The 20,670-nt window shown below is 32.9% G+C and overlaps 1 protein-coding gene across 5 annotated transcripts in view; it reads left to right on the top strand.

The window, feature by feature from the left end:
• The window catches only part of LOC140062699 (neuronal-specific septin-3-like), a 36,865-nt gene extending 20,109 nt beyond the window's left edge, over positions 1-16,756 (top strand). For all 5 annotated transcript variants that reach the window (XM_072109025.1, XM_072109010.1, XM_072109017.1 and 2 more), the window contains 8 exons: positions 4,805-4,978; positions 6,087-6,221; positions 6,776-6,857; positions 9,463-9,600; positions 10,064-10,181; positions 11,132-11,227; positions 11,436-11,532; positions 15,132-16,756. In XM_072109025.1, coding sequence (XP_071965126.1) covers positions 4,837-4,978; positions 6,087-6,221; positions 6,776-6,857; positions 9,463-9,600; positions 10,064-10,181; positions 11,132-11,227; positions 11,436-11,532; positions 15,132-15,301 — 978 coding nt within the window. In that variant the 5' untranslated portion in view covers positions 4,805-4,836 and the 3' untranslated portion in view covers positions 15,302-16,756. The remainder of the gene's footprint in view (positions 1-4,804; positions 4,979-6,086; positions 6,222-6,775; positions 6,858-9,462; positions 9,601-10,063; positions 10,182-11,131; positions 11,228-11,435; positions 11,533-15,131) is intronic.
• The last annotated feature ends 3,914 nt before the right edge of the window (positions 16,757-20,670 follow it).

Genomic DNA, 20,670 nt, shown 5'->3' with positions numbered 1-20,670 from the left:
ATATAGTATTGAGGTCAACAAACATATTGGTATAACGTCTTTGATTGCATGGCGGCCATTTTGAATGTAGCTCAACCCGTACTGGCTTTACACTATTTGTTTATGTTCATAATTACATGCATTTAACACGGACACTTATTGCAGGTCACATTTTCCCTGGCAACCACACAGCTCTGTGAATCGTAAATCACTCTTTCTGCATTTACAGCATCCAAGATCACAGTCGGTGTGTCCACAGCGAATTAAAACCTTTGTGACATCTGAAAGTTCCGGCAATGAACTCCAAGCTAGACAAAATTTGTTGCCGTCCTTCCTCTATCCCCAGTTCGCTGGGTCCTGTTCAACCCTGAATGCATCTAGACAGTCGTACCACTTCCTGGCTTCCGTTTCACATGTTCTCTTAATGCCGCAGATGTTGGGGGATATTTTCAATAGTCTTTCTCTTGTTGTAAAAAGATATCGTCTTGCATCATTAAATGTTCTGCAGTAGACATAGTTACAACAAACTGTTCTAGATAATCTGTGTCTGTTTCACTAACATGCCCTACAGACAATGACATCCTCTCAAAAACTGGATTCATACATGGCATCTTTTTCAAAGTCTCGTTAAATGTAGCTTTACCTTTTCCTTAAACAGATGAAGTTCTATCACAACCGCTAATGGTATGAAAGAACAAGTAAGCGGCTGATGCTTGTGATCCAAGAGAAGAAGCAATCTCGTGTATTGGGATGTACTTCAAGTGCTTCCCCACTCCAAACTCGATCCGAAGCTCGTGGATGCCAGGTATTCTGTGGAAAGCTGACAACAACATCACTGTGTACAGTCTTGACAATGCGTGGAAAATTTCAGCGGCAAGTTTAACGTGAACAAACATACGTTCATCTGCCTCTTCTATGTTACATGGCATCAGCGATTGTATATTTACTGGTTTGTTACAGCTCTGTCTCCCAAAGACCCTACAAACATTCCGTGATTTGTGCCAATGTTCTCTACTACTTCAGTTATGAAAACAACTCTGATTTGTTGTCATCAAATCTAAAAAATGTGGTCCAATTGTTGGGCAAGCTCCCGCTGGCTTTAACGACCCTCCTTACACCAGAGACGCGGTTTGAACGCGTACCAGACTTTAAACTGTCGTTAAAGTATCTATCGAAAAACAAATCTAGTCGTGTCACTGATCGAAGTTGATGGTTGTATGCTACTTGATATATACTCAATGAATGTCTTCGAATCATTGGGCCTGAGCATATTGATTATTGCTGGTCCATCTAACACCTTGGCAGCAACTAATGGTGCTTCATTTTGTCGTACAACCATATATAGACCATCAACTTCGATCAGTGACGTGACCAGATTTGGTTTTCGATAAATACTCTAACGACGGTTTAAAGTCTAGTACGCGTTCAAATCGCGGCTCTGGTGTAAGGAGGGCGTCAAAGCCAGTGGGAGCATGCCCAACAATTGGACCACATATTCGAGATATGATGACAACAAATCAGAGTTGTTTCATTAATTGTAACTGAAGTAGTAGAGAACATTGACACAAATCACGGAATGTTTGTAGGGTCTCTGAGAGACAGAGCTGTAACAAACCAGTCTGTAAATATAAAACCGCTGATGCCATGTAACATAGAAGAGGCAGATGAACGTATGTTTGTTCATGTTAAACATGCCGCTAAAATTTGTCCGTGCATTCTTGTCAAGACTGTAGACAGTGATGTTGTTGTTATTTCATTGTCAACTTTCCACAGAATACCTGGCATCCACGAGCTTTGGATCGAGTTTGGAGTGGGGAAGCACTTGAAGTATATCTCAATACACAAGATTACTTCTCTTGGATCACAAGCATCAGCCGCTTACTTGTTCTTTCATTCCTTTAGCAGTTGTGATACAACTTCATCTGTTCAAGGAAAGGAATTTGAGACGATGTCATTGTCTGTAGGGGATGTTAGTGACACAGATTATCTAGAACAGTTTGTTGTAACTATGTAGAAAGAAGGTAAATGATGCAAGACGATATCTTTTTACTACAGACTATTGAAAATATCCCCCCAACATCTGCGGCATTAAGAGAACATGTGAAACAGTCTTTTCTACAAGCCAGAAAGTGGTACAACTGTCTAGATGCATTCAGGGTTGAACAGGAACCAGCAAACTGGGGATGAAGGAAGGACGGCAACAAATTTAGTCCAGTTTGGAGTTTATTGCCGGAACTTTCAGATGTCACAAATCGCTGTGACACACCGACTGTGATCTTGGACGCTGTAAATGCAGAAAGAGTGATTTATGATGTACAGAGCTGTGTGGTTACCAGGTTTGAGCTACATTCAAAATGGCCGCCATGCAATCAAAGACGTTATACCAATATGTTTGTTGACCTCAATACCATATTATACTTTGTACCTAAAATTATAACTGTAGGCACCGTACTGAAACATTTTGGCCATGCAATCAAAATGTTAGTTAAATAGCAATATATTTGGTGACCCATTACCACATAATTTGCACCTAAAATCAGAGCACTGTGTACCTTTTTAGCAGAGATATACCTGAAAAGTTATTGGAGTCCGCCATTTTAAAATCCAACATGGCCGCCATGCAATCAAAATGTTAGTTATACCAATATGTTTGGTGACCCCATTACCATAATTATAATTTGCACCTAAAATCAGAATTCTAGGTGCCTTTTTAGCAGAGATATACCTGAAAAGTGAAAATTTGAAATCCGCCATTTTGAAATCCAACATGGCCGCCATGCAATCAAATGTTAATTATACCAATATGTTTGGTGACCCCGCTACCATATATTTTGCAGGTAAAATCAGAACTCAAGGTGCCTCTTTAGCAGAGATATACCTGACAAGTGAAAATTTGAGGTGCGCCATTTTGAAATCCAAAATGGCGGCTTTCCCCTGACCAAATTTTGTGCAACCCTTCCATTTCATATTTTTGACACCCTAATGAATAACTGTGCAAAGTTTCAAAATGTTATCACAATTTGAAGGATTTGCCTAAAATATGCTCCTTAACATGCCTACTAATAGAAGTTACATTACAGTTTGTCATGTTTGCCGCTCCATACATAAATCCAAATTCTACAGTATTTTCAAACTGCCACCCACACTTGGATTTTTCTACAAACACCTGTATGCTAAAATAATATTATGAAATTACAGAATGCCATTTGATCATAGTACAGTGAACTTTATAAACTGGACACCCTTGGACTGGTCATTGATGTCCAGTCTGGAGAGTTTGCTTTTAAGATTACATTTTATAATGATCAATAGGTAATTCTAATGGTATTTTAATTTTCTGGTCATCATAGTTGCAAATATGAATTTGTAGAATTTCTCAATTTCTAGTTGCCTGTGGCAATGAGCGGCTAGCAACACATTTTATGATTAGCATATTATGTTACATGGAATTTGCTGCTAAATCTCACATAATTAGTACAGGTTCTTACAAGTCATGTTATCCAGGGATGAGTATATTGTGACTTAAGGCAATATTAGGGTTAATAGTTCAGCAAAGAGTAACTTCACCCCTTTTTCGGCACATAACATAAACATTCTAACTTTATTATACTTTCATTTTGTGTGGTGTTCAAATTTTTTTAAACCTTAAAATATTTTTAAAGGCGGGTGAGTTTAAAGTGCAGAAAAATGTTTTTTTGTTAAGTGCAGCTTTCTTTCATTTAGCAATGTTCATCATATCACAAAATTACTTTATTTACACTATTAAAGTATATGTCACAAAAAGTGTGATGTGCCCAAATATGGTAGCAATGCACCCAAATTTGGTAGTGATATGACATCTGTCGCATAGGGCACATCACATGTGTTTTGTCGCATAGTTTGATAGTGTAGATAGAGCTTTAGCTTGAAAAATATTGTTTAGCTTTTGCCTACTGAGCAAAACAACTAATGTTGGTCCTGGTAAGGTTTATAGATAGATTTATTTCCTCTATGTTAAAACAAAGCATTACACTTTTTAAGCCTAAGTGGGATCGAAGTGACCTACAAATTGTAAATATTTGTCCATATGTATAATTCATGCGTTGTTGAACATCATCATTTCCAAGTATTCCTATTGTTCTCAAAAGTTTATATTATCACATGACACTGTATTGCTTTCCATAATGACTTTCCATTTCCATTTGTACCTTTGAAATTTCCACCAATTGAAATTTTGCCTTGAAAAAAACAAAAATATTATGTCACAGGAAACATAGGTATAGATAATAAATAATATTCCCTACTGTATTTATTGTGTAAAGGTAAATGAAAACATTCCCTTTTTAAAGATATATTGTCCCCTGAAAAAATATTTTTATAATAGTTATTCACTTTGACCAAATATGGGATCAAAGAAAAAAATTATTTTACTGAAAAAACTGAATTCAACTATTTTAGGGTCTTTTTCTTTTTTGCTACAGAAATAATAACCTTTTTATTAAAACTTCAAAATGGCCTACTCCTAGGCCAACAACTTTTTTTTTTTATTAATTTTCATTTTTCATGTTTTTGGGAGACAATACATCTTTAATAATTTTTTTTTTATATTAAATCATAATATTTTTTTACTGTAAATATGGATGCACCATTAATATGTATCCTGTTATTAAAGCAACTGTACACTATTAAACCTTTCAGAAATCGTGAATAAAGTGTTGAAGTGTTGCCCTTTGCCCCAAGATGCTGTGGTTGAGGTTTCATCTCTTTTTCCTTACCACAATCTTCTTGCCTTCTGTACCTACTGTACAGCCCATTATAAATTATGATATTATTTATATATTTGCAGGGGATTTGAAATTTGTTGATTTTGTAACAATCATGTCAGAGACGATGGCTCAGACAACAGAATGGGGCGCCCTCAAGACAGAAGTAACTGGCTACGTAGGAATCGATACAATTCAAGAACAGATCAGACGCAAGGCACTGAAACGAGGATTTGAGTTTAATATTATGATGGTTGGTAAGTAATAATAGTTTGTAGTATGTTGAAGATGTTACGGTTATTATACCCTAATTTGCAGTGTTAAACAAACGCTTGAAACCCAATTAAAACCTATTTACTGAGAGCCCCTTTTTAGACGCCTCTATTAAGGGGACACCTTTCCGTGAGATGACGATGTATTTTAACACTACATCCAACCCCTCTTAAAGGGACAATTTGTTGGTTCTTGAGGATATCAGAAGCTACAAGCATCATGCTAGTTGTAGTTGTGCTACTATACGGTTGGAAGTCAATATTAGACACAGAGTCATACTCAAATTGGGTCACAAAGGCTACATCAGATTTACCAAATGTGCTGTATCATTCAACTAAATTAAAATTTTCATGGAATTAATTCGTTTGATTCAGCCTTATTCCAAGAAAAGCTCCAGTAAAACCCTAGTGGCCAATAGAAGCTTAAAGAAACCTAAAGTTTCACCAACTTTAATTAATCAAAGATTTTCCTTCTATCTAATCTAATAATAGATTGTAAGAACAATTACAATGTAGGCGTCGGCAAGTCCTAATACTGCATCCCAAATACTGACATGACTTTTTTTATTTTCTATTAACTAATCCTGACAACCTGAACACGATTGAACCTCAACAACTTTTGAATAGATTAGTTTCTATCATTTTGATTGTATTTCAAGCAATTTATCTGTTTATAAATACAATGAAAAGTTTCCCAACCATTGCACTTTCTTTCGGTTATGAATATTGTACATTTAATTTTAGGGTGTATTATTAACCTTCTTTTTCATACAATAACAACTGTAGTTTTATTACTGTACGCACGCTTCCCTGATCTTCACGTTTGACTGTTCCAGGTCACAGACCTCTGGCGTTGTTTCATATAAAAAAACGTTATCAAAGTATGAGTAATTGGGTAAAAAATTCACAAAAGAAAGATTAGATATAGATTCAAACCGGGTTATCTAAAAAATCAGTTCAAACTGCTTTGGTAGGTATACATACATTGCGGTGAGACTACCATAGTAAAAAAGATGCACTGGGATTTGGGTCTTGTTGAAAATGGTTATTAGGAAACTCTTACAAATTAAAAATGTTTTTGTTTTATTCGCAGGTGCCAGTGGTCTTGGTAAATCTACATTAGTGAACACACTTTTTAAAGCCAAAATCGCTAGACGTTCATGTTTACCAGAAACCAATAAAGAACCTATCATTCCAAAAACTGTAGAGGTTAAAGCTATAAGTCATGGTAAGAAAAAGTACTGTTTGTAATGTAAGGTAGTGAAAAAAACAAAAAATGAATAAAATAAAAGGAAAGGGTGTGATCTACAGTAGCAGGATGTAAGAACACTGTTGTACTTGTATTAGTATACCTGGGAATATTTATCTAGGAGAAGAATTAAAAAACACCTGTATTTCGTTAAAAGTAAATGTTACAGCAAAAGGAAGTGGTTTAAAACTTGTATTATATTTACTGTCGTCTTTCACTTGGTTTCTTTTGTTTAGCATTAAGTCAAGGGCATAGCAGGGGTTTTGTTAGTAATGGGTAAAAATATGCAAGCAGATTTCTTCTATGTATAGGTAAATAACAATAAATGTGTTACCACTTGGTCAGAATACACAGTATAACAAACCCTCTGTTCATTGCACACTCATCCATACAAGTTGGTACATATTTATGCACAGCTAAAGTGAAATGTAATGTTTGTATTAAAAGTGTCTTTTTAATCAATCTTGTGGTTTCAATATACTATTGATACTACTATTTAAGTATATATTTTTTTCTTTTAATCTTTTTTATAGTAATTGAAGAGAAAGGTGTGAGGTTGAAGTTAACAGTCACGGATACCCCAGGATTTGGTGATCATATTAATAATGAAAACTGGTAAGTATAACATACTCATGCAGTTTTAAGCCCACCCTGGGTTTAAGACATCTTTTGAGTAACTTGGGTTAACAATAGACGTATTAGACTGGTCACTCGCAAATACTTTGCAGTAATCTACTTGCAGTGCTCACATAACAGCTATGATTTTGAGGAGCTACATCTGCTGATATCTGCTTAAAAGAACCCAGTCGAAAATGCCCATCTCATTAATAGGCCTTTTCTTATGAATCTCCCACTTTATCTATATACATGTATATTTATCTTTGTCTATAATCTAGTAAGATTAGCACAGATAAGAGCACTAGATAAGCACATGTTTTACTTCCTAATTTCCCTAGCTAATTTGAAATACCTAGTTTAATCTCTTCCGCTTGAAAGGGTTAACTTACTCTAGTTCAATGTATGTAGCCATGTATAATTTTCTAGGCCTAGATTTTTGACACCTGGTAACTACAGTACTTAAGTACTGAGTTAAGTGAGCACTTGGTATCAAGTGGCAGAGGATGCCAGGAGCATTGCTTACCCTTCTGACCCTCTTACTACAAGTAACTTAAGATGACTATATGAAGCTTCTACTACAATCCACTTGATGTTGGAGATTTATACTAGTTCAATAAACTTTTTAACAATTTATTTAAAATAGTTTTTTCGGTAGATAATTTGTCAATAGGTTTTGTAGTCATTTGTTTTCATCCACATCATCTCTCCCTCACATCATTATTATTATCATTACTGTTTTTATCAATGGTAATTAACACTTTCATGGTTACGTTTCATCACCAGAAAATTGTCTTATTTATTCATTTTTTTCATTCTCATAAAAAACCGATTGAAACCAAATATTTTTTTGTAGTTTCAAGCTTCATAAATATATGAAAACTACTGTACAACTATATTTCATAGTTTGATATGCTAAACATTAGCATGAAAGCCATTACGCTGACCCAGTAGGAAATAGGGTGTTATCCTAGGCAGGATGTGGCATGAGGCAGTATGTCAGGCCCACTACATGCTTCCTTTAGCAGCCACAGATGCCTACCACCTCAGGGAAGTCATAATTATTTTAATGAACTTTCATATTAATATCCTACTAAAGCTTTGAATTTGTGTGTTATATTTCTGACTGTAGTTGAAATCTTTGAGTTATTATTTTGTGAATAAATTATATATATATATATATTTTAAAATAGAAATATCTGTACATTAGACCTATTTAGGTGTCCCTAAGCAAGAAAAATTTCTCTTAAAAGTAATAAATAAATCTGAGGACTATTTGGTTACCAATACATTATTGTAGTAGCTATTATTGTAGCCAATAGTTCTGCATTTAACACAATTCAGCCACACATATTAGTTCATAAATTATTTGATATGAATGTTCCAAGTGTTTTAATTTCGTTTGTGTTTAATTTTTTAGTCGAACGTAGCCAGTTTGTTAAGTTACAGAATAATATTTTTTCCGATACTGTGCGTACTAGTACTGGGGCACCACAAGGTACCGTATTGGTATTTTCTCTGTACACTTCAGACTTTAGGTCGGTATCTCCGAGTTGTCCAATGATAACATTTGCGGACGACTCGGCTATAGTAGGACTTATTAATAATAACAATTCTTCTCTATACCTTTCTACTGAGGTTATTCGATTCACCGATTACTGTGGCAATAATTTTCTTGAACTAAACATAAATAAAACGAAAGAAATGCGGATTGATTTTCGAAAACACAATAGGTCTGACAGTATGGACCCGGTATACATTAAAGGAAAGGAAATAGAGATTGTTAATAATTATAAGTACCTGGGAGTAGTATTTGACTGTAAGCTTAAATGGGGGGATCATGTTGACCAAGTTAAATACAAGGCTGTACTGCCTGAGGAAACTCGGTTCGTTTGGAGTAAAGCTGGATATTTGTAAAATGTTTTACTCATCAGCAGTGATGTTATCTATTTGGGGTTATTGTATGTTGGGCTGGGCTGGGAATATCAGTAAAGGGGATAAAGACCGAATTGAAAAGGTGCTGGGTAGAGCGGGGAAAGTAATTGGTTCGTCTGTGCAAACGCTCGACTCTTTCTACAGCGACGTCTTGCCGATGTGTTCCATACTATATTGGAAGACACCAACCATCCTCTTCATAAGGACATTATCGGCTCCGTTATCGTTAGAAGTGGTAGGATGAGGACGGTGAATGCGCAGACGGACCGTTACAAGTACTACCCAGCTGGGATAAGGCATTATAACAAAACATTTGTTAGATAGTCCCCGTTATATTTATTTTAGGCAAGCCAAGGTTTATGAGCACTGTAATTTCCATTATTATTTTGGACAATAAATGAATCTGTATCTGTATCAATAAACAAAGGTGAAGAGAATCTAAATTAAATGGATATGCCTATATACAGAGACACCCTATTCATAGTAGATAGGTGTCATTATGGCCATTAATGAATATTCATAGATTATTATCGTATAAAGAGTAAGTAAGACTTTTTTGTTCCTGAACCTAATCCTTTGTCTATACTTCCCTCTTGAAAGAACATATGCATAATATTTTATTTAATTTAATTATGATGTTTTAATAATGAAATCACTTTTTTTTCTATAGTTGGTTGCCCATAATAGAATACATTAACGATCAATATGAGAAATATTTGTCAGAAGAAATTAACACAAGTCGAAAGAAACACATTCCAGACACCAGAGTACATTGTTGTCTCTACTTCATTGCACCCACAGGTCACAGGTGAATAATTACTGCAGTTACTGCAGAATGTGTGCAGAATGAATTAAATTATGTTAGTTAATAATATTGTTAATAAAGAAGATGATAAATAATGAAATATGTTCCAATAAATGTTTACATAATGTTTAAATAAAGGATACAAGAAAAGTATAACTATAGGATCCCAATGGAAATAAATAATAAGCTTTTTGGGCTATCCTGGAAAATCTTTTATAAATGTATTTATTTGTGATGTCAGCTATTTATGTTATAAGCTTTGTATATTGTTTATGATGATTTTCCTAATAAATTCAAAATCAATTGAAAGGCACAAAGCTGTAGGCCCGACTCAGCTTAGGCCTACACACTGAAGATTAACAAAGTAATTAAACATTTTTTAATCTCTTAGCATCTTAATTAAAATTTTAAATGTTGTCCATTTGTTTTTCACCTTTTATGTGACTTGTTTACTTTATCATTTCAGTTTGAAACCATTGGACGTAGAGTTTATGAAACGACTTGACAAGATAGTAAACATTGTACCAGTGATAGCAAAGTCAGACACACTCACTGTTGAGGAAAGGGATGCGTTTAAGAAAAGGGTAAATAGATAAAACACATCAATAAATACAACAAATTAAACCTTAATATTTAATGTAATATAGAGTAAAGGCAAGTTTACACAGACGAACTTTAACGGTAAGCGGAAAACCGCATAGCTTCTCCCACATAAAATCTGTATCTGTCCTGGGCGGAAAGAACCCACCCGCCTGTCCGCTCCACGTTGTGTGTAAATGGTCATAAAGAATAACATAGATTCTATATTTTTTTACCATTACTGCTCTTCTGTGTAAATTGGCCTTTAGGTTGCAAAATATTACACCTATATTTGTATGTTTCTGTTTCTACATTACTCCTCTTTCTAGCAACAACCAAAGTCATACTGAACTTAAAGCTCTGTCCACAGTATCAAACTAGTCCATATATGGGCACATCACATGTTTTTTGGCACATAAAGTTTGATAGTGTAGACAGAGGTTTACTGTATTTTCTTTTTGGAAACACAATACATACATCATAAAACATACATTACTAATTAAAGATATATTGTCCCCCTAAAAAAAATATTTTAAAAAATTTTTTTGTTGAATATGTTATTTTAATGTCACATAATAGTTATTCACTCTCACAAAAAATTGGGTCTGAAAAAATTTTATTTACCTGAGAAAAATGTAATTTAAAGCAAAAAATAATTAGTTTTTGGATAATTTAACTGTTTATTTAGTCTTTTTATAGGTGAAATAATTTTTTCCCCCCGTTTTTTTTCTTATGGAAGTGAACAACTTCATTAAAACTGCAAAATGGCCTATTCAAAGTCCGATTTTAAAAATCTTTATTTTTCATGATTTTTGGGGACAATACATCTTTAAAGACCTCTCTGTACAAAGATGCATTTCCTCCTCCGTTGGATGTTGGATGACATGTTTTGTGTGCATGACATTACGCAAGATTGATTCTTTGAAGATAATAAAAATGAATTTTTTTTATATAGATAAGAGATGAATTGAATTCTGAGAAAGTAAGCACTTACCCAATGAAGGACCTGGATGTAGATGCAGAAGACTCGGCCATTAATGCTGCCCTCAGAGTAAGAACAACAATCACTACCTGTAATAGTATGCAAGTATTTGGGTATAGAAGAACCCCTATTAAGAGGACTCTTTCTCATGAAACGTACCAGTGGCAATATATGAATAGCTAAACATATTAAATGATTACTGTAACCCCTATTTATATTGTTTTTGTATACTTTACCTGCTGTATAAAATATTTTATATTCTGTTTGTAATTTTTAGGAAAAAATGCCGTTTGCTGTAGTTGGCAGTGACAAGGCACATAAAGTTGAAGGCAAGGAAGTGCTTGGTAGAAAAACAAACTGGGGACTAATTGAAGGTGAGTTATTGTATAAATATAGTCCAACATGTACTTACTATTTAGTGTATTTCATTCGGAAACCTTTGTGCTTAACAGAAAATCTTTTTTCATTCTTTAAGTATAGTAAACATTAATTAACATTAACTAATGGAAGCTTGGTTGTTAGTAGTAACTCCATGCTCAAAATAGTAAAATATAATGCTTAACAGCCAAGTCATTGTTATCATCATTGTGATCACCACCATTGTTATCACCACCATTGTTATCATCATTGTGATCATACCATTGTGATCATTATTATTGTGATCATCACCATTGCCATTTTAATCACCATTGTCATCATTTTCATCACCATTGTCATCACTATTGTCATTATCATTGTGATATCACCATTGTCATTATCATTGTGATCATCACTTGTCATTATCATTGTCATCATCAGCATTGTCATCATTATCAATTGTGATCATCACCATTGTCATCATCATTGTTATCACTGTTTTCACTATCATTGGGATCATCCCCATTGTCATTATCATTGTGATCATCCCCATTGTCATTATCATTGTGATCATCACTTGTCGTCATCATTATCATTGTCATCATTATCAATTGTGATCATCACCATTGTCATCACTGTTTTCATAATCATTGTGACCATTACCATTGTCAATATTTGTTGTCATTATCATTGTCATCATTATAATCACCATTGTCATCATTATCATCACCATTGTCATTATTGTCATCACTATTGTCATCATTATCATTGTCATCATTATCAATTGTCATCATCATCATTGTGATCCTCACCATTGTCATTATTATTGTGAACATCACCATTGTCATTATCATTGTCATCATTATTATAACCATTTTCATTATCATTGTGATCATCGTCATTGTCATTATAGCATTATCATTGTCATTATAACATTATCATTGTCATCATTATTATTATCACCATTATCACCATTGTCATCATTATCATTGTCATCACCATGGTTACCATTGACATAAAGTGATCATAATAATAATAATAAATACTATATTTTAACACGGAAAAGCTTGTTTCACCATAAAGGTGTTCTTCTACAAGGCCGTGATCAACTAACAGTAATACAATACAAATTTTAAAATAAATTTTAAAAATAACAAATTAGAGAACAAAAATATATAAACAGAAACCGTAATTACATCATCATTATTGTGATCATCGCTATTTTCGTCATTATCATTGTCATCATCACTATTATCGTCATCATCATTGTGATCATCACCCCTCATCATTATCAATGTCATCACTATTGTCATTACCATTGTGATATCACAATTCTCATTATCATTGTCATCATTATCATTGTCATCATTATCATTGTCATCATTATCATTGTCATCATTATCATTGTCATCATTATCATTGTCATCATTATCATTGTCATCATTATCATTGTCATCATCACCACCATTGTTATCATTATCATTAGGTATCCCAATGAAAGCGTACAGAGGGGTATCACTTTTGAAATATTAAAAAAATTCGAATAAGTAGTATGACTTTGACTCTTAATTAATACTTAAAAAATTTATATTGTTTGAAAGTACTTGTTTTAATCTATGTATAAGTGTGTTTACAATTAAAATTAATGAAGTAGTTGCCGAGAAAATGCAATTTTAAAACTGTTCGGAAATCCCGTCGAGCCGATTTCCGCGCGTTGAAAACCTCATCGGAAAATCCCCATCAATTTTCAAAACACGATCGCACGATTACCATTGAAGCTAGCGGATTAATTTTTGTTGTATGTTATCAGGCTTTAAATGAGCTTTAATTTGATGTGAAAATCGTCTTCTATAAATAGGTTTTTCGTAACGAAAGATCAATTTTGGTAACAAAAACCCAATTTTGAATCACCGTTTATGGAAAAATTTTATGGATTTTGGTATTAAATTATAGCTAAATCTACATTGAAATTGATAAAACATAGATTACAAACGTATTGTTCATGGTAATTGTGCGAACTACATTTTAAAATGGTGCATGAGGCGTAAATCCCGTTCACAATTTTGAAGATTGAACCATTATAATCCGGTGAATATTGTAGTGAGTAAAATATTGTACTGTAAAGTACGCGCTAGTTTGTTGTGACGTTTTCCGTTTAATACATCAATGCACCCTATCAGCGAATGGTACGTTCCATATTTTGAACACGTTGTTTAGTTTTCCTCGCTCGACTTCGGCCGGCTCGACGCGAGATGTGTGACAGCAGGGATGTTGGAGATTGACATATTCCGTCGTAGAATATCTGGTTTTACACATTAATTTAACAACTTAAAATTGATGTAATGTGCGGAAGATTTATTATGCAAGTATACAATGCAAATGCGTTAGGTTAAAATGTACCGAAGAAATTTATTAAGCTAATTTACCAACGTTACATTTGACTCTGTATACGGCGGTCGAAAGTCATTAACTGCGACCGAAATACTTTAACGGGAGCGACTGCTGATCGCGAGTAAGCCGTGACTTGGCCTAAACTTTAGCTCCGTATTTCAATTTAATAACGTACTTACGGTTAGAAATACAAAAGAAAACAATTTTTATAATGTTATATATACTATTCAGGTAAACAATTAATTGTTTAAATTAACATTGATTATTTTAAATGAGTTTATTTTGACCCATTATGTGTTTGCCTTAAAAGAGCATATCTTAGCAGTTAGCCCAGCTTAGATTTGGTGTCATAATCATACGGGCCTAAAATCTTGTTTTACGTATTCAAAAGTTATATATAATAGTATTTATGATTGAAATTATAAATATAAAGTATATTAAAATATTCTAATAATTATACTTACCGAAAATTTGTGTAAAAGAAAGGAAACAGTACACACAGTTTTTAACATACTTTTTAATTTTTTTTTTGTTAATTTTAAATTTCACCATTAAAAAATATTTTTTTTTATATACACATCTAAAATATATTTATTAATGAAATATACACTACATTCTAACAAGTACAAAAAAAATTAAATGAATTAGTACAGTAGTTCAAAAGTTACAGATCATTGAAAAATTGCAGTTTTCACATTTTTTTAGGGAATTCCAGCAAAAATGGGCGCTAAATGCTTTCCTACCACTTTGCGGACCAATAATTTTAAAAATAGGTTTCGTTGAGGCTCCAAAAAAAATAGAGTTGTACAACTCTGTGATATCTATAGGTTTAACAAAATTCAAAACTTTTAACTAATTATTGTAAAAGTTATAACCTTTTAAAAATGCTTCCAATTTTAACTGCAAAAAACACAATTTTTAGGCAAAAAATCGTATATTTTTTACCACTCTAAATAACCATAACTTTAGAACGGGTAATCGGATTTCAATCATTTAAATTGCAAAATGCTAATTACATTAAGTTCTTTATGGTTAACTGAAAGAAAAAGTAAAAAAATTAATCTGAATTTTTTCGTTGGGATACCTATTATCATTGTCTGCATCACCATTGTTATCATTATCATCATCATTATCATTATCGTTGTGTTTATCACCATATTATCATTGTCATCATCACTATCATAATATGTACTTATCATTTAATGTCTTTTCCATTTCTTTTTAGTTGAAAATCGGCATCACTGCGAGTTTCCCGACCTTCGTGACATGTTAATCCGCACTCACCTGCAAGACTTAAAGGAAGTTACACATAGCATACACTACGAGAACTTCCGTTTTGAACGACTACAAGCGCGTAAAACAGTAAAGAAAGATATTGATGAAAGCGCTTGCTAAATTCAATATTGAGTAGATTTAGTAAATAATAAGTGAATTTTTGCAAGATAAATAAATATATTTGTACTTTTTTCTAGTAAAATTGTTTATAAACTATCCATCTGTTTAGGTGATATTTATATATCCTAAGATGGGGAAAATGAATGACCATACAATAATGATAAGAAAATTTATTATATTGCTAAAATTCTGATTGAGTTTTTAGGGTTTAAAGATGAAATTGTGAATAATCTAAAAATTTGAATTCTTAAAAATTATTTAAATCTCCTTTATAATAAATTCAAGGCATCAACATAGTTAAGTTAAAATCAATTAATTTAAGGTTATTATAAGATGCTTGCCTAATATGTCAGATATTCTGACATGCATCTGGTACTGTATTCAAAATGTGAATAAGAATTTGTGGAGTTTTAGACCTCAAGCAAAGTTTTGGGAGATAGTATTGTATTGGAGGAGTCTACTTCATCTGTGTCAATTCTTTTTATTTATTTTTCATTGTTTGTTTTGCCATTTTTTTACTTAATACATATTATATATAGTACTCTATTAATATTTTGTATCCAATAGAATGTAGAATATATTATTTTGCTGCTATTTTATTTGCAACTATATAATAAAAGAGATATAATAACTGTTTATTGCCATGACTACAAACATATAAGAGAACATATTCTGTATGCGGTTGTTTTGCATTTCAAAGTATGGATTCTACCAGATTAATGGTTAAGAAATATCTTTCATTACTTTCTTAATTCGATAACGCGTCTCTGTAAACCTCATAATTAACATTAACATTTCTATTGTAGGTTGTGTAAACATTATTTATTTAAGTGTTATACCCAGGCAGTTAGTATTACTAACGTATGTAAAGAATCACCATAACTTTGGGATTTCCCACTAGGAATTTCCTTTATGGAATCTTACATATAGTTTAGTAATATTATTTTATTGTAGTCATGAACATATGTTATTTTTGTTTATATTTTTTCTGTAATATATTAATTTGTATTTTATTTATAATGCATTGAATTTGGAGCACTTAATTATGTAGTGCATTATATGTATAACCTATTATGTTGGCTTCATTTATTTTAGAATAATGTGACCAAATGTAGCCTTGTTATTGTATTAAATAAATGTTATAGTAAATAAAAATAATTATTTGCTATGTGTACATGCATATATAGTATAATTATTTAATTTTAAGTCTTCATCTATCATTTTATCGTTGACATAATTGTTACTATGGCACTATATAGTACATTTTTTGGAAATTTGCAAATTATTTTACAGAAATTGCCAAAATATCCACTTTTTAAAATTCAATAATTATGTGATAATATTGTCATATATGCGCATTGTGTTATCATTTTATAGAGCCATAGTAACTAGTTATGGCAAGAAATTTGCCCATGAAAGAACGACTAAACTGCATAAAGAAAAGTTTTGAGATAATCAACAAAACGTGTTCTTGTTTTAGCTCTTCACGTGTGTAGATAATATTATTTTGATTAGCATAATAAACATGCGCAGAGTCGAATAATGGATTCTGCGCATGTCAATTGTGCTATAGTAACCAGTTTTATCGAAAAATAAAAAGGTCGAAATTTGCCATTTTTTGAAAAATCCCTGTAAAGGGAAATTTTCGAAAAATGGCCGATTTTCGACCCTTTTATTTTTTGATATAAATGGTTACTATTGCATAATAAATATGCACAGAGTTGAATAATGGGTTATGCGCATTTCAGTTGTGCTATCATAACCATATTTGACATAAATGGTTACTATAGCATAATAAACAAGCGCAGAGGCGAATAATGGGTTCTGCGCATGTCAATTGTGCTATAGTAACCAGTTTTATCGAAAAATAAAAAGGTCGAAAATTTGCCATTTTTTGAAAAATCCCTGACAGTACTATAGTACAGGGAAATTTTCGTAAAATGGTTGCTATTGCATAATAAACATGCGCAGAGTTGAATAATGGGTTCTGCGCATGTCAGTTGTGCTATCATAACCATATTTGACAGAAATGGTTACTATTGCATAATAAACATGCGCAGAGTCGAATAATGGATTCTGCGCATGTCAATTGTGCTATAGTAACCAGTTTTATCAAAAAATAAAAAGGTCGAAAATTGGCCATTTTTTGAAAAATCCCTGTACTATAGTACAGGGAAATTTTCGTAAAATGGCCGATTTTCGACCCTTTTATTTTTTGACATAAATGGTAACTATTGCATAATAAACATGCGTAGAGTTGAATAATGGGTTCTGCGCATGTCAGTTGTGCTATCATAACCATATTTGACAGAAATGGTTACTATAGCATAATAAACATGCGCAGAGGCGAATAATGGGTTCTGCGCATGTCAATTGTGCTATAGTAACCAGTTTTATCGAAAAATAAAAAGGTCGAAAATTTGCCATTTTTGGACAAATCCCTGTACTACAGTACCGGTACATGAACATTTTCGAAAAATGGCCGATTTTCGACCCTTTTTTTTGACATAAATGGTTACTATAGCATAATAAACATATGCAGAGGCGAATAATGGGTTCTGCGCATGTCAATTGTGCTATAGTAACCAGTTTTATCGAAAAATAAAAAGGTCGAAAATTGGCCATTTAAAAAAAAAATCCCTGTACTAGGGAAATTTTCGAAACATGGCCAATTTTCAACCGTTTTATTTTTTGACGTAAATGGTTACTATTGCATAATAAACATGCACAGAGTTGAATAATGGGTTCTCATGCGCATGTCAGTTGTGCTATCATAACCATATTTGACATAAATGGTTACTATAGCATAATAAACATATGCAGAGGCGAATAATGGGTTCTGCGCATTTCAATTCTGCTATAGTAACCAGTTTTATCGAAAAATAAAAAGGTCGAAAATTTGCCATTTTTCGAAAAATCCCTGTACAGTACTATAGTACAGGGAAATTTTCGAAAAATGGCCGATTTTCGACCCTTTTATTTTTTGACATAAATGGTTACTATTGCATAATAAACATGCGCATGTCAGTTGTGCTATCATAACCATATTTGACATAAATGGTTACTATAGCATAATAAACATGCGCAGAGGCGAATAATGGGTTCTGCGCATGTCAGTTGTGCTATCATAACCATATTTGACATAAATGGTTACTATAGCATAATAAACATTCGCAGAGGCGAATAATGGGTTCTGCGCATGTCAATTGTGCTATAGTAACCAGTTTTATCGAAAAATAAAAAGGTCGAAAATTGGCAATTTTTTTGAAAAATCCCTGTACTATATATAGTACAGGGAAATTTTCGAAACATGGCCGATTTTCAACCCTTTTATTTTTTGACGTAAATGGTAACTATTGCATAATAAACATGCGCAGAGTCGAATAATGGATTCTGCGCATGTCAATTGTGCTATGAGTAACCAGTTTTATCGAAAAATAAAAAGGTCGAAAATTTGCCATTTTTTGAAAAATCCCTGTACTAAAGTACAGGGAAATTTTAGAAAAATGGCCGATTTTCGACCCTTTTATTTTTTGACATAAATGGTTACTATTGCATAATAAATATGCACAGAGTTGAATAATGGGTTCTCATGCGCATGTCAGTTGTGCTATCATAACCATATTTGACATAAATGGTTACTATAGCATAATAAACATATGCAGATCCGAATAATGGGTTCTGCGCATTTCAATTGTGCTATAGTAACCAGTTTTATCAAAAAATAAAAAGGTCGAAAATTTGCAATTTTTTTAAAAATCCCTGTACTATAGTACAGGGAAATTTTCGTAAATGGCCGATTTTCGACCCTTTTATTTTTTGACATAAATGGTAACTATTGCATAATAAACATGCGCAGAGTTGAATAATGGGTTCTGCGCATGTCAGTTGTGCTATCATAACCATATTTGACATAAATGGTTACTATAGCATAATAAACATGCGCAGAGGCGAATAATGGGTTCTGCGCATGTCAGTTGTGCTATCATAACCATATTTGACATAAATGGTTACTATAGCATAATAAACATTCGCAGAGTCGAATAATGTGTTCTGCGCATGTCAGTTGTGCTATCATGACGATATTTGACATAAATGGTTACTATAGCATAATAAACATGCGCAGAGGCGAATAATGGGTTCTGCGCATGTCAATTGTGCTATAGTAACCAGTTTTATCGAAAAATAAAAAGGTCGAAAATTGGCAATTTTTTTGAAAAATCCCTGTACTATATATAGTACAGGGAAATTTTCGAAACATGGCCGATTTTCGACCCTTTTATTTTTTGACATAAATGGTAACTATTGCATAATAAACATGCGCAGAGTTGAATAATGGGTTCTGCGCATGTCAGTTGTGCTATCATAACCATATTTGACATAAATGGTTACTATAGCATAATAAACATGCGCAGAGTCGAATAATGTGTTCTGCGCATGTCAGTTGTGCTATCATAACCATATTTGACATAAATGGTTATTATAGCCTAATAAACATGCGCAGAGGCGAATAATGGGTTCTGCGCATGTCAATTGTGCTATAGTAACCAGTTTTATCGAAAAATAAAAAGGTCGAAAATTGGCAATTTTTTTTAAAAATCCCTGTACTATATATAGTACAGGGAAATTTTCGAAACATGGCCGATTTTCGACCCTTTTATTTTTTGACGTAAATGGTTACTATTGCATAATAAACATGCGCAGAGTCGAATAATGGATTCTGCGCATGTCAATTGTGCTATAGTAACCAGTTTTATCGAAAAATAAAAAGATCGAAAATTTGCCATTTTTTGAAAAATCCCTGTACTATAGTACAGGGAAATTTTCGTAAAATGGCCGATTTTCGACCGTTTTATTTTTTGACATAAATGGTTACTATTGCATAATAAACATGCGCAGAGTTGAATAATGGGTTCTGCGCATGTCAGTTGTGCTATCATAACCATATTTGACATAAGTGGTTACTATTGCATAATAAACATGCGCAGAGTCGAATAATGGATTCTGCGCATGTCAATTGTGCTATAGTAACCAGTTTTATCAAAAAATAAAAAGGTCGAAAATTTGCAATTTTTTTAAAAATCCCTGTACTATAGTACAGGGAAATTTTCGTAAATGGCCGATTTTCGACCCTTTTATTTTTTGACATAAATGGTAACTATTGCATAATAAACATGCGCAGAGTTGAATAATGGGTTCTGCGCATGTCAGTTGTGCTATCATAACCATATTTGACATAAATGGTTACTATAGCATAATAAACATGCGCAGAGGCGAATAATGGGTTCTGCGCATGTCAGTTGTGCTATCATAACCATATTTGACATAAATGGTTACTATAGCATAATAAACATTCGCAGAGTCGAATA

Source organism: Antedon mediterranea, chromosome 1 (genome assembly GCF_964355755.1).
Source record: "Antedon mediterranea chromosome 1, ecAntMedi1.1, whole genome shotgun sequence".
Classification (NCBI taxonomy): domain Eukaryota; kingdom Metazoa; phylum Echinodermata; class Crinoidea; order Comatulida; family Antedonidae; genus Antedon; species Antedon mediterranea.
This window is presented reverse-complemented; position numbering and strand designations above follow the sequence as displayed.